This window comes from Humulus lupulus, chromosome 6 (assembly GCF_963169125.1).
Source record: "Humulus lupulus chromosome 6, drHumLupu1.1, whole genome shotgun sequence".
Lineage (NCBI taxonomy): Eukaryota > Viridiplantae > Streptophyta > Magnoliopsida > Rosales > Cannabaceae > Humulus > Humulus lupulus.
Genome location: NC_084798.1, coordinates 56,075,982 through 56,090,139, shown reverse-complemented (window position 1 = coordinate 56,090,139; position 14,158 = coordinate 56,075,982). Strand labels below are relative to the sequence as shown.

General features: G+C 31.6%; 1 protein-coding gene across 1 annotated transcript; it reads right to left on the bottom strand.

The window, feature by feature from the left end:
* Nucleotides 1–466: 466 nt before the first annotated feature.
* LOC133784034 (uncharacterized) lies at nucleotides 467–4,537 on the bottom strand. Its single transcript, XM_062223572.1, has 6 exons — nucleotides 4,407–4,537; nucleotides 4,087–4,279; nucleotides 3,780–3,973; nucleotides 3,373–3,477; nucleotides 3,054–3,193; nucleotides 467–582 (listed from the first exon to the last, which is right to left on the bottom strand). The coding sequence occupies exons 1-6, from the start codon at nucleotides 4,476–4,478 to the stop codon at nucleotides 510–512; spliced, it is 777 nt and encodes a 258-aa protein (XP_062079556.1). The 5' UTR covers nucleotides 4,479–4,537; the 3' UTR covers nucleotides 467–509.
* Between the last annotated feature and the right edge of the window lie 9,621 nt (nucleotides 4,538–14,158).

The following is a 14,158-nucleotide window of genomic DNA, read 5'->3' as shown; positions in this document are numbered from 1 at the left end:
TTACTTTATATCTTTAAATGTTATAAAATTATTTTTTTAATTAAATATGTGAGGCGTACGCCACTCATAAAAACAAAACGCCTTGAGGCGTATTAGCGGTATTTTAAACATTGCTTGCTACCAATGTATCAGTCCAAGTGTGACAACATATTCATTGCGATATCATTTATAGGAGTATTGTCATTAAAATTTTGAAGAGAAAACATTAAAGTATAAAAGTAAATCAAACAGAAAATAAGACAGCAAATACCCTAATTTACTAGCTTAGCCATCTATCACAATCAGCACAAACAAATCAACCAACACACATGTTTTCATCCATATATCACAGCAGCACACAATTTTCAGAACCTACTTCACTAATACATGCAAGTTTTCAACCATCCGTTATCACCGCAGCACACAATTATAATCCCAAAACCTACTTCACTATGGATGAATATTTAAGATATTCAAACTCCTCTAAAATACACATGTATAATATTAAAAAGAATAAAAGAATAATAATACTACTGCCAGCAAATGTACCTGATAATCGCCCGCATGATGACGACACATCGCTTGCCAGGTGATGAATAATTGCTTTAAATAGAAAATTTTCAATATAATGGATTAGATCTAAGGATGATATGCATATTATATAAACCTAGCTATCTATACTTGCGATGTTAATCGAAATTTATAACAAAATAGGTTTAATATCCAATCAATTTTTTTATTATTGTTGTAAAAGGAAAAAAAAATGCAATTATGACAGCTAAAGGTAGATGCAGGTACTAAACGAGTGATAGATTGACTTAGTTACTTATTTGCTTATTACCATGGGACAAATGATTTTCTCATTTTCTGAATGAAATGTATAGGGGTCAAACAAAGCTTCCCTATCCGTATACAATAATTCAAAATATTTTACCAAGTAAAATAATTTGATAGGGATGAATGATCTTAAATTTAATAATAAAATGTTAACAAGTGGAAGATTTTTGTCTTATTGATTGCTTTTAAGTTATTTGAATTGATCAATCAATATATCTATATATATATACAGAAAAATATTATTATAAACTATAATATATATAGGGCACACATATGGATAGTGTGAAACACGAGTAGCTCATTAGGAAAACCTAATTGAAAAAGATGTAGAATTTGAAAGTACTATTGAGGAAGTTGATGTGTTACACCAATTAAGAATCTTTGTATAGTTTTTAAGTTGTAGAACAACGAGTAGCGGCCTAGTCCGGCCACTCCATATGAAAACTATGTCTCAACTATACTTTTATTTTGTATACGGATTGATATATTTCTTGACCAATATCATATATATTATTATCATTTCCCCCACCTTCACCAAAATTCTAATTATCTCTCTTAAATATGCTATATTAATATTATACTCTTCTGGTAGGGCAAGCGCAAACTGACAGGCATCAATACATCAAAGTTGTATCATCATGCATACCATTTTAGATATATATCTTTATAGTAATCAGATCAAAAAAGAATCTTAGCCAAAAAAAAAAAAAATTAAACAAAAACAAAAAAGGAAAGGAAAGAAACAGAGAATGCACTGCATGTACTCTAAATTTAATTTGATGAACTTTGAGGAGTTCCAATGATTAATAATCATTGGATTAACTCAACCATTGATCTAACAGTTATGGGGTGGACGGGATGCAAAATCTACTCCTATATATTGATAGACACACACTCTTATATTATTAAGTATATTAGCAAGAAATAACATTATAACTAGCTAGCTAGAATAACAGGGTACAAAATCTTACACCGCGGGTTACATATATGCATGGTTAAGAAAAATACAATTAATAATAATAATAAAAGGAGGTAAAACTAAATAATATGTATATATATATGTGTGTGTAGGATTAATTTAATTGTCAACGATGAAATTGAAATCGAACACTGAAATAATCTGGCATGTATAGATGAAAACACATAGTTCCAGCTGAGCATTAAGTTTAGATTGTCTCATTGGTCATAATCCAATGAAAATGGCTTAGAGAGCTGTCTAAGAGATTAATCAACTTAAAGGGACTGATAACTACAATATATATACTTTGTTTAGCATGCACGAAAACTATATTCAACTTATATATATATACTAGTTAGAATGTTCGTGCAATGCACGTTATATTTTGCACTACATATGTTTGAATTTAAAACAATTTAAAACAGAAATATTTAAAAATTATATGATTTCCATAATAAATATTAAATATGTGAAATAATGAAAATATATTACATGGTATTAAAAGAAAAACGTTGTGTTAATATTTAAAAGATTTAGTTAGGTAATTTATAAACTAAGACGAAAATTCAACTACTGGTTGCAATTCTTGAATAGAGTAGACATTAAAATTCTTATATTTTGTTGCTTTAACTTTTCTGGATCAGCATAAAGTTTTTTATTTTTGGAGCAATATAACAAATCAATTCTATATATATATATATATAGAATCCCTTTTTTGGTTTTAAAAATAGGAGCAATATAACAAATCAATTTTGGTTTTATATAGCAGATTTTGGTTTTAAAAATAGGAGCAATATAACAAATCAATTCTAAAATACTATCAAGTTTATTTAGAGAACATGATTTTTAGTAATTTTTTTAAGAAAGAACCAATCAATCAAAATTATTAACAAAAGCAACCATTTTCATAAAATGAAAAAAGGTATTTTCTTCCCCCAAGTCTTCTAGTTCTTCCTAGTTCATTGGTACCATCTATGTTAATGAGGTTTCAGCACCACCTAATTGGCTAGTTCCTCCTCTTCACAATCTTCTTATCTACTAAATTCTTACCTCGTCGTTGGCCTTGGCCAATGATTATAAGCCAATGTCATGTAACAGAGTAACACGTTATCAGCTTGTCTAGTCATGTCAATATATTAATGTTTCAATGCTTTAAAAAAGACGCTCGAATCAATTCATCACTTGATGGAGCAATTTTGAGAGCACCATACAAAGTTGCTAGAAACTGGACAGCCATCACAAAATATGAAGTAATTGGAAAACTCTATCAATTACTAACCTAAAACTGTCGGTGTCAAAAAAGGGAGAGTCCTCTGGTAGGTCCAATATAGTGAAGAAATTCAATGGATTGATCTCATTTACATGACCACGTGTAGAAAGCAGGGGCTTGAGCTCCTTTATCTCCATAAGATAATAGTACTGCAAATAAATATAACAGGATGAAAAGGTATTTAAATGCCAAAACAAACTAGACATGGACTGGAATTACATTCATATGATATTAGCAGTCGACCATAGATTCATATATTACTCACAATATGGAATACATTTAGCCTATACATCTATAAAATACATAACGTATAACAAAAGAATCTTACTTGAGTATCCTGATTTGACATTGGTTTTTCATCTTTTGCTGCCATCAGCAGCATTCGAAGAAACCCAATTGCTTCAGGACAGAACTTCTTAGATTGTTTAGCAACCTGCATCATAAATTACTTAATTATAGAGCCTGCATTTTTTTTTTTTGCTGAATACATAGAGCCTGCAATTGCTAAATGAAATAACTGGCTGATGACACAAGGAAAATGCTGGGATATATGTACATAAGTCACAAGAATAGTTATAAGAATAGGAAGCGCTTCATTTAATAAATTAAATGCATTTGCTTTAAGCACCAAGACTTTGAAATGCAGTGAAGAAAGTACAACGCCAGCTTTGCTCTCCCATATGTATGACATTAATTACTAACAAAGGAAGTTGAAATATAAAATAAAAAACATACAGAGAAAAGCATTGAGCAAATGAAAGAGCCAACTTCAATGTCACGACCAGACACAATGAGGCAACGCATAAGATATTCACACATCAACAGTATAGCTGGAGTCATGACCGCGTGACGGAAGTCAGAGCAGGGAAATATTAGAGACCAAAGCCTCAAAAGAATTAACGTCTTTGAAGAAGGCCAACAACTGTTTTCTGCAATGACAAAGAAAATCAGATCACGTGATAAGATAGCAGCTACACAGCCATTGAGTGATCAACTTTCTGAGAGAAATTAATTAAGATCATCTAATAGCAACATGACCAACCTGGGTTCTTGATAACCTCACAAAATTGTGTTCGAGTTCGCAAAATCCTTTGACGAGCACATATTGCAGCAAAGTAAGGAATCTCCACACTCATTTCCATCAATGGCTTCACCAACAAATCCAGTAAGTCAATATTCAATGGCCTTTTATTTCCCAGTACAGCAAAATATTGTAGCAACACACCATAAAACACCTGAAAATTGTGCGGAAGTACAGGTAAGCGCTAAGAAAATACCACGACAGCAATAGCAATATACTTGGGCCAAAAATTCTTCAAAATATACAATAGATCAAGATATTTATGTTACAAAATCTCATACTTGCATCTTCTTCCGATTTTCTGCTGCAAGCTTGATTGCATTGCTCACTCGAATGCGATTGATTATCAACATAATGTCACCATTAGAACAATTATCCAATAATGCAGAGAATTCTTCCAAGGACTTTGGAGCTTCAACTGTGTCTTATTGTATGATGAGGTTTTCTTTGCATTAATCAAAGAGTTCCAATTTCTGCATCAATCATCAAAATATTACGGGGAAATGAAAGCCACTTGCTGATAATGTGAAAACGGAAGTGGTGAAAAGAATAATTATCAAAAAAGTAAAATTATATAACTCAAGCAAGAAGAATACAATTTACCTTGGACTTCTGCTGCAAGTGCAAAACAGATTTTCCTTTCTCTTCTAACTTATCTTCCATCTGCAGAATCTGAAAAGTAATGAATCTTAGATTCTCCTCCACACAAAAAGCTGAGATAAAGATAACAATGTGCGTGTGTTTCCACTGAATTCTTAGCAGCGAAGTTTTGACTGTGCATTTACTCCACCAAGAAAGTGGCGAGGCTCATGTTCTTTTCTTTTGTCTATATCCATAATCCTTAATGAACGGTAGCTCCCTCAAATAAAGAAACTAAGGAAACTACCACATATCTTCCGATGGTCATTAGTAAACTTCTGAAAATAATTGGAACCTCTTGAAATTGTAAGCAAACAATGTTCAAGCATAAGATTCTTCTTCAAATCAAAATGAAAGACAAACCTCTTTGTTGAGTTCTTCAAGCCTTTGGCTCGATCTAATCAGTTGTTCTTCTAGCTGATAGGGTAAAAAAAAAGATTTAAAAAGGAAAAAGAGAGAGAATCCCAAACAAATACATGGATGCCATTACTTACTTAACAGGAAAACCAGAATGTGAACATACTTGGTCATCATTTAGATCGCTTAAAAATTCTCTACTGTGTCGATCAGCTTTAGTTGACCTGGAGAAAACCAAAATGATAGCATGGTGAAACAAATGTAAAGCCTAATGCCAATATGTTAAAGTATATGATTTTCTATCCTCTTGCTCCACAGAAAGATAATGAAATTTTTTTTTTCTAGAAAAAAAACATTGCTACTTAACCAATGACAAAACAAGAGAAGATCTGCAGGGTGGCATTATACATCAAGATAACATACTGCCAAAAAGTACAAAGGACTTTTACATGATGAAGCACATATTTGAACTCAAAGAGGATTCAGGTATCTACATATCACAGTGGTACCCAAGGACTCCAACTCAACAAAACATCCATTTTTCTCGATCTGAGAAGAAATTGATGCACTTTACATTCACATTCACCTTGAGCGAGATGGGAACATATCTAGCCTTATTTGAAAGTAGACAGAAACTCAGAGGGATACTTGGTGGGGTTACTCAAAGAAATGGAATCTACACAAGGTAGACTTAAAAACTTAGTAAAATAAGTTTTGAATTTTTTAAAAGGATTCCAAAGTTGATAAGAATCATATTTCTATAAATCTTATATGTATATATATAACTTGAAAATAATAACACCAAAGCATTAACTCAATAGTAGAAAACAGATAAGCAAATACCCTTCCCATTAACTAACACGCCCCTCCAAGAGTTCAACAAATTCAATACCATCCTCTAGTCTTTTAAAGTGAATATACGCTCTAAATAACCAATCCTTCTAAAATTAATAAATAAACTGGATTCACTGGTCAATGTTCTTTTAAATTGCACAAACACAAACTTCCCACAAACATACAACAATATAAAAGTCCTAACTCACCTTTCACTGACACAGATTCAGTACACAAATCAAGATCAAGTCCTTTACGTGTAAAGATTAAAGATAGAAATTAGTATTCAATACCCTAATTAACCACAGCCATAGCAAAGAAATTAGTAATATATGACACACAATAAATAATATACTTAATTAATTGAGGTGGCATATGCATTTCTCAGCCACTGGTGCATTAATCTCTAACATAAACAAACCAATTATTGATTGGCCCAGCTTACTTTTGCAGATTTTCACAAGTTTTAATAACTTGTTTTCTTAAATCTTAACTACCAATAACATTTAAAGACAAACTTAACACTGAAGGATAGACACCTATTAGAACTCCAATCAATTTTCCTTTTTGTGTAAAAACTCATGAAATTTTATATCTGTCTCACATATGAAAAAACATAACCACCATGAAATATAAGATGAAATTATCTTTCAGTCCTAAATTCTCATTTCCTTGCTTTTATCATTTCCTTCATTATATTTACAAGTCATACACAACATGCTTTATTATAGATAAGCAATCATCAGTTTGGTAAAGGTAAACAAAGCAATGATACTCGGAGAACCAACAACGAGTCACACATACATTCAAGTATTATACATAAATAATCTAATAGAAATTTATTTCATATCCAGAAGTAATAAATTATAAGTACGATCAACTAAACAAGGACGAAAACAAACATATTAAAACTAAATAAATAAAGGGAGAGAAAGAGAAAAGAAAAAATACAGAATTTTATCATCAGCTATTATGTAAAGCATAAATTATAAAGGGAAAGAATCAAAACCTTGAGTGAATTATAAGAATGCCATACCTGGGCTCAAATTCCTTGATTTCAGCAAGCTCACTCCCACAAGTATCTGTCCATTGCACTTTCCTTCTTTCTGTGCCAGGTATATCACCACTGCATTCCGCTATTTGTTCCCATGGTAAGACGAATTTTTTAGTCAACATTGTTACAGTGTAAGTACTATATATATGCTTATATATTGAACTGGTAATATTGTGTCTTCATGACCTGTTTTTGCAGTGTTTTACAACCATTACTGGCTACCTTTCATTCCGCTAGGGGTAAGATTAAAACTTCACCAAACTACATTTATACTTGTTTTATAACATATATTTGTCTTATTAACCTTACTCAACACACCAGCCCATAAAAAGCTACTTACAAATAATAACAAAACAGAGAAATACCTGAAAAACAATTCATCTTAAAATCAGTCAAATTGTAGACAAAAGTAGAATAAGTTATCTATGAACAAAAATAAAATCTGGGAATTTTGAGAGTAAGCACCTCAGTACTTTACTTTGAAATTTTATAGAATAACACAAAGATAGATACAGAGATGCTAAAAAAGAAAAAAGAATGAAAGAAACACAAATGGAAGATACTTAATAGAAATTACGATCTTGATTTCTGCCCATAGCTTTACCGTAATTTCTTCTTCTTCTTTCTTTACAATACAAAGACATACAATGGTACAACATGAGTCAATACCCTTACAAATTCGCATTTACAGAGAAGAAGCCCCAAATAACCAAACCTATTATCAAACCCAGAACAGAACTTAACTATTTCCCACATATAATAAATTCACCACAAAGAACAACCAAGAACAACTAAATATGCTAATGCCGGAAATCACCAAATCTAAAAGAATGTCGTTTGAAAGAGATGCTTACCCAGATTTTCCCAGACACCGGAAGTTCTTGCTTCCCCAAATCTGCCCAAATCTGCTCGGATGCAGAGACAACAATGTTTGTCTCGTTCGGCGCTTCATTGACAGGGACGACGAGTAGCAGCAAAAGAAATTGGAGGAAAAAAGAAGATGAAGAAATCGGAAAAGAGAAACAAGGTCAGAGGAAAAATAAAATAATATCTTTAGTTTTTTACTTTTATTAAATAAAATTTTATTATAAAATCAATTTCTTTAATTTCCTTTTGGCCCCAAATTTCAAAAATCATCTCTATTAAGTCCTTTACTAAATTCATTTTATTTTTTAAAAGCCCCATTTTTAATTAAATAATATTTTAATCCAATAATCTTGACTAATCAAAACTCTTTCTTTTAATCCCAAATATTATAATTAAATCATAATTTATTTTAAATCTCACAAATTTTAGGATAAACCTTTCATCCAATTGGATATATATTATTATTTATCCAAATAAATGATAATATAAATTTAGAGGGAAATATTTCTTTATAGTCTCAAAATTGGTATTGATTAGAAAATTCGTATTGTATTAGACAACAGTTTAAGTAGAAATGTTGTCTCATGTTAAAAATAGGCATGTTACAACAGTCTCATTCGAACTGTCGTTTCATGTGATTTTTAATTTGCATGGCACAATAGTTTGTGAGCGACTGTTGTATCATGTATATTTTTAACATGACACAATAGTTCTACTACAAACGTCATCTCATGCATGTCGTCTAAGTACAATTTTGTAGTAGTGCGTAGAGTACTTCTTCAGCTATCCATGGGGGAAGTACTCTTATAGGAGGCTGTTGCAGTTTTGTAAGAAGAACATGGTGAAGCAAAATGCCAACTATGACAACGAGAAGGATGCCAAGGTGCAGCAAGAGTCCAAGTATAGTATGTATGGTTATGCCTCGGCGTTACAGTACTGGGCATATGAGGCTATCCAGCAGCTTGCGATGGAGTTTGTTGTGAGCTCAGGAAACATGGTCCCGAGAATGCTTAGTTGGTCACATCGGAGGAACAAGGATTTTACCAAGTCCGTCATCTCACTGATGTTATCGAAGAAGAATGTAAGTTATATTTGATTGACATTAAACAATTTTTTTTTATCTATATGCTTATCTTTTATGATTATTTGAGTTAACCAAATGTTTTATGTTGTTTGCAGTTGATCGTCCTTCCCATGTTGAAGCCTCGGCCAGATTATTATTTGTCGTTGACAGAGGGAGATCTTCCCTTTTATCCTGGGCTTGGCCAAGATCTCTCGGAGGCTGATGAGGAGGAGGATGCGACTTTTGAAAAAATCGTGGAGATAGTTTCTCAGGCAACCGAGGCAGCAAAGATATTTGATGATGCTGCCCCAGAGGAGGAGGTTGCAGGTCCTACCTCTCTTGTTGCCGCAGCCTCAGCCCAAGCCTTAGCCCCAACATCAGCCCCAGCCTTAGCCTCAACCCTAACACCAAACCCAGCCTCAGCCCTTGAGCTCGTCGACTTGATTGAGCAGTTGGACAGAGTCGAGGGTCAACAGGAGACCCTCCTGAAGTACCAGGCAGTGATCCTGGACGTAGTCAGTCAGATCCTGACATTTATTAAGGAGAAACCGAGGGGCTCCAATGAAGATTCAGACTCAGAGTCACTAGATATTCCTATGGACTATGTTGATGATCCAACAATGCCTCCTACCATCATTGTGACACCTGATGCTGGGACTCCGGGAGTCGTTATTATCAACCCTCAGGATGTTGCTGAGGTTTGGTTTCTAAGGACTAGACGCCAAAGACGCAAGCGAGATTGGTTTGAGGACTACACCGATCCCACGAGGAAAAGACCTCGCACTGATGTAGCTGCACCAGAAGAGGAGGCTACACAGGTGATGGACCCGCTCAAGAAGCCATATCGCAAACAGTATAGGACAATGTCCAAGTGGTTACTTGGAGACATCCCCAACAAGACCCCAAGGGATGTAAAGACTGAGAATCACGGTCCAGCGTGGTTTCTGATGTGGAAGACACCCCAGTCGTGGCTCAATGATGGGGTAAGGCATTTATACCTAATGACTCGATAGTGGTAGATATTATGTTTTGTTTTCAATTTTACAAGTTCTATTTTTATTAACTCGATATGAGTTTGATGAGAGCTCGATAGGAGCTTGATGGGGGTGTCCAGGATTGATATGAACTCGATGAGAGCTCGATAGGAGCTCGATATGCTACACAAGTTTAGTTTTTACTGTTTGAGATTAGCTCGATGTGAGCTCAATGGAGCTCGATAGTAGATTGATATGGGTGTTAAAATAGGGTTGTCTTTACTGTTTGAGATTAGCTCGATGTGAGCTTGATGGAGCTCGATAATAGTTCGATATGGGTGTGAAAATAGGGTTGTTGTTTACTGGTTGAGATTAGCTCAATGTGAGCTCGATGGAGCTCGATAGTAGTTCGATATGGTTGTTAAAATAGGGTTGTTGTTTATGTTGGGGTTTCATTCCCTAATTAAAACCTAAATTCTTTGTAATCTCATTTTATTATCAATAAAAGAATAGAAATCATTTTTTGACTTGGTTAATCACTTTGCTCACATGTTTTATTTTCATGATTAATTGTTTAATATAAACTTCCATTAAAACCCAAGCATATAGCTAATCTTATTTATAGTGACGTAATCACAGTGGAATATAAATATGATTATATGTTCAAAATAAGTTAGTCCTAAGATTAATCAGTGCACATGATTTACACTGACTTGCCAATCTATGATATGATCTACTTACACATTACAATGTTATGTTCTTTCCAGAACATTAGCAAAGTAGATAAGATCGAATGTATTTGTTACATCAGGCAGGATCGATATTGATAGTTGATAAGATAAGTAAACATACCGTTATTATCTATTCTAGTCATATCATATAGTTGACCATAGGTTAATTCAATCTCAATTCTGAGTGGTTAGTATTCTAACTGATTGTATAATTTGAGTTCTTTGACTTGTTCGTTACCAGCTTACCCTACGGACTAGCCCATACTTACATCTTGGGAACTCGATAGTATAATTAAGTGGGATTGTTAATCATAGACATGAACATCTATAGTTTCTGATGAAGAAGTGAAACGATGATTTCCTTTTAGTTTGGTTCAAGGTCTTAAATGATAGAGATCTCATTTTAGTAATTAAATTAGTTTACTAAAATATCATTTACAAGGAACTAAGTGTTTTAAGGAGAAAATACAATGAGGGGTAAAATTATATTTTAGTCCTATCTCATTGTAGATCGTCTATAGAGGATTGAGTGATAATTATGGTTGTAACAATGGATAATTAATAACGTATCTATATTTTTCATAGAGCGTTCTATGAATTCAAGAGTGCAATTCCGAGTCTATAGTGGAGTCACAAAGAATTAATAAGTTAGTAAATTTATTTGTTAGATTTATGATATCTTATTGGAGCTTGATTTCATAGGCCCATAGCCCCGATTGTACCTTGGATAAAATCATCTAGATGGTCTCAATTAGTTGATTTAATTATCAATTAGAATTATCAAAGTTGACCAGGTCAATTTTGGATAGTTTCACAGAGTTATGTAATTTTGAGAAGAAAAAAGAAATTATGACAGATTTATTAATTAAGATAAATTGGTATCTAAATTAATAAATAAGTTTAAATCAAGGTTCAAATTTTAAATAATTAATTTGATAAAGGATTTAAATAATTATTTGATTAATTAAATCAATAGAAAATAATACAAGCCTTGATTTTAAGTTCAATGGGCTTATAATCAAATGAGAAATTTCATGGGCCTAAAGCCCATAATAATTTCGACCTAGGGCTTTAAAATGGCTATTATTTTATTTATTTTTTAATTAAATTAAATGGTTTTATTGATTCTATAAAAGGAGTGCTTAGAGAGAAGTCAAAAGATAAGTTTAATCACTGGTTTTCTGATAGTTTTAGATTCTCTCTAAACACAAGTCATTTTCTAAGCCTCTTTGTTATTTTCTCTTCTTCTCTCTATATCTATATCATGTGTTGAGAATTGCCCACACTAGTCTAGGTGATTCTAAGGATACATTGGAAGACTATGAAGAAAATAGAAGATCGGTTGAGTTTCTTGATAATACTCTGCGACAGAGGGATACAAGAGTTAGAGAAACTGAAGGAAGGACTCTTTCATTTCGTTGCATATACTGTATGTATTCTATTCATTGTTTCTCTTTGAATTCAATTTTAGAAACATCTTTTAGGCTATCTCGAATTAATTTGTTTAATGTTAGATATACATGAAAATAAATAAAGATCATGTATAAGTTTCCCAACAACTGGCCTCAGAGCCTTTGGTAATGTTTATTTTCATGCATGAACATATTAAAAATTAGATTATTTGATGTGTTTGAATAATTGGATGATTTTTATGTTTTTATGAAGCATAATGATTTTATGTGAATTATAGCAATTTTTAGGTTATTTTGTTGTGTTTTCTATTATATTAATTTTTATATAAGCTTTATTTTGTATAAAACATGTTAAAAATTAATTAGAAAATGGTTTTAGTTTGAAAAATTGCACAAAAAAAATTTCAAAAAAATTTGCACTGGCTTCCGCGCGCGCGCACCCATGCGCACACGCGCGCCACCCACGCGCGCCCACGTGCACCAGCCACGATGAACAATACCCACGGGTACTATTCATCCATTTTTTTTTAAAATTAAAGAAAAATAAAATTTGTGAAAATAAATTATTTATAATCAAAATCAAAAATATTTTTTTGTTTTATCATTTTTTTTTTTTAAAATAAGATATTTTTGTTAGTTGAGATTTAAATAATAAGATATTTTCTACAAAGATTCAAGTTCAAATTTAAAAATAGACTAACAACTTTATTTTAAATCTTTTAATATATTAAAATATTAGAATTATGATATCACATATTTTCATTTAAATTCTTGATTTTTTTTTATTAAATCTCTATTTGAAAATATAAATATCATTTTATTCTATAGTTTTTAATATTTAAATTATTTGAAATTTGAATATTGTAAGTTAGATATTTTTATGGATATTTGAATTTGATTAACTATTTTGAGATATTTTAGGGTTGTTATAACTATTTATATATATAAATATAAATATATTTTAAATTGTTAAAATATTAGCTAATAGTTGTAACACCACAAGATATTTTGGAAAATAGTTAAGATATTGATTTTAAAATTTAAAATTGGTTAAATTTTGAAAAATATCAATTTTTTTTCAACCAATTAATAAAATATTTTTTTAATAAATGGGATTTAAATAAGCTTTGGTTCATTGTTGATAAATCATATTTAAATTAAATTAATAATTTTTTTCTTCAAATTAACCTAAAACCAAGTTGATTGTTGATAAATGAAATTTAAATTAACTACTGTGAATTGTTGATAAATTTTATGTAAATTGACTTATTTTTGTACAAATTTAATTAATTTGAATTTTTTGATATATTCTAGATAATTAATTGTGGTATTTTTGCAAATGAAATAAATTGTGGTATTTTTGCATAAATTCATAGAATTGCTCATATAGTAACATTATTAGGCCCATCAAATTATAACATGTTTGTTTGCACTATATGTGGTATTTTTGCAATTGGGCTTAGATGCATATAGTGGCCCATATGTTTGTTAGATATATGGTATTTTGCCAAATAAAATATTCATAAAATGATAGGTTTTATTTGGGCCCATTATAAAATGTAAAGTTTAAATTCCTCTCTTGTGGGTGATTCCACTTATGAAAGTCCATTTGTTTTGCATGACTATAGTGGGCCTAATCAATTAATAATAATTAATAAAATGAAGGTTTAAATTCATGTCTTTTGGACCTTGTATGGAAGATTGGGGGACTTTGTAGTGGGAACGACATACTGGACCCAGCCCTCCTCCATACAAGCCCAATTGTTAAGGCCCATTTACCTGAGTTGGACTTAATTGTATAGGTTCATTATATAAGTTAAACCTAAATATGGATTAGTGGCAAATTAATTCTAAATTAATTGAATTTTTTTCAATGTGACACTTTAGAATTAATAGGAAATTATAGGACTTTGGTTTTAAAAATTTAATCTTTCAATCTTTTGGAGAACAAGAGTCATTAATTTTCTAAAAATAAATAATAAAAAGACTATTTTTAATTTTTTAATGAGCTTATTTTAAGAATTGTATTCAATCTCCACCGTTCGTTTAACATAGTCAATAGCTTAATGGGGCCTTGAGGCGCTTTGATTCGTCCCCCTACG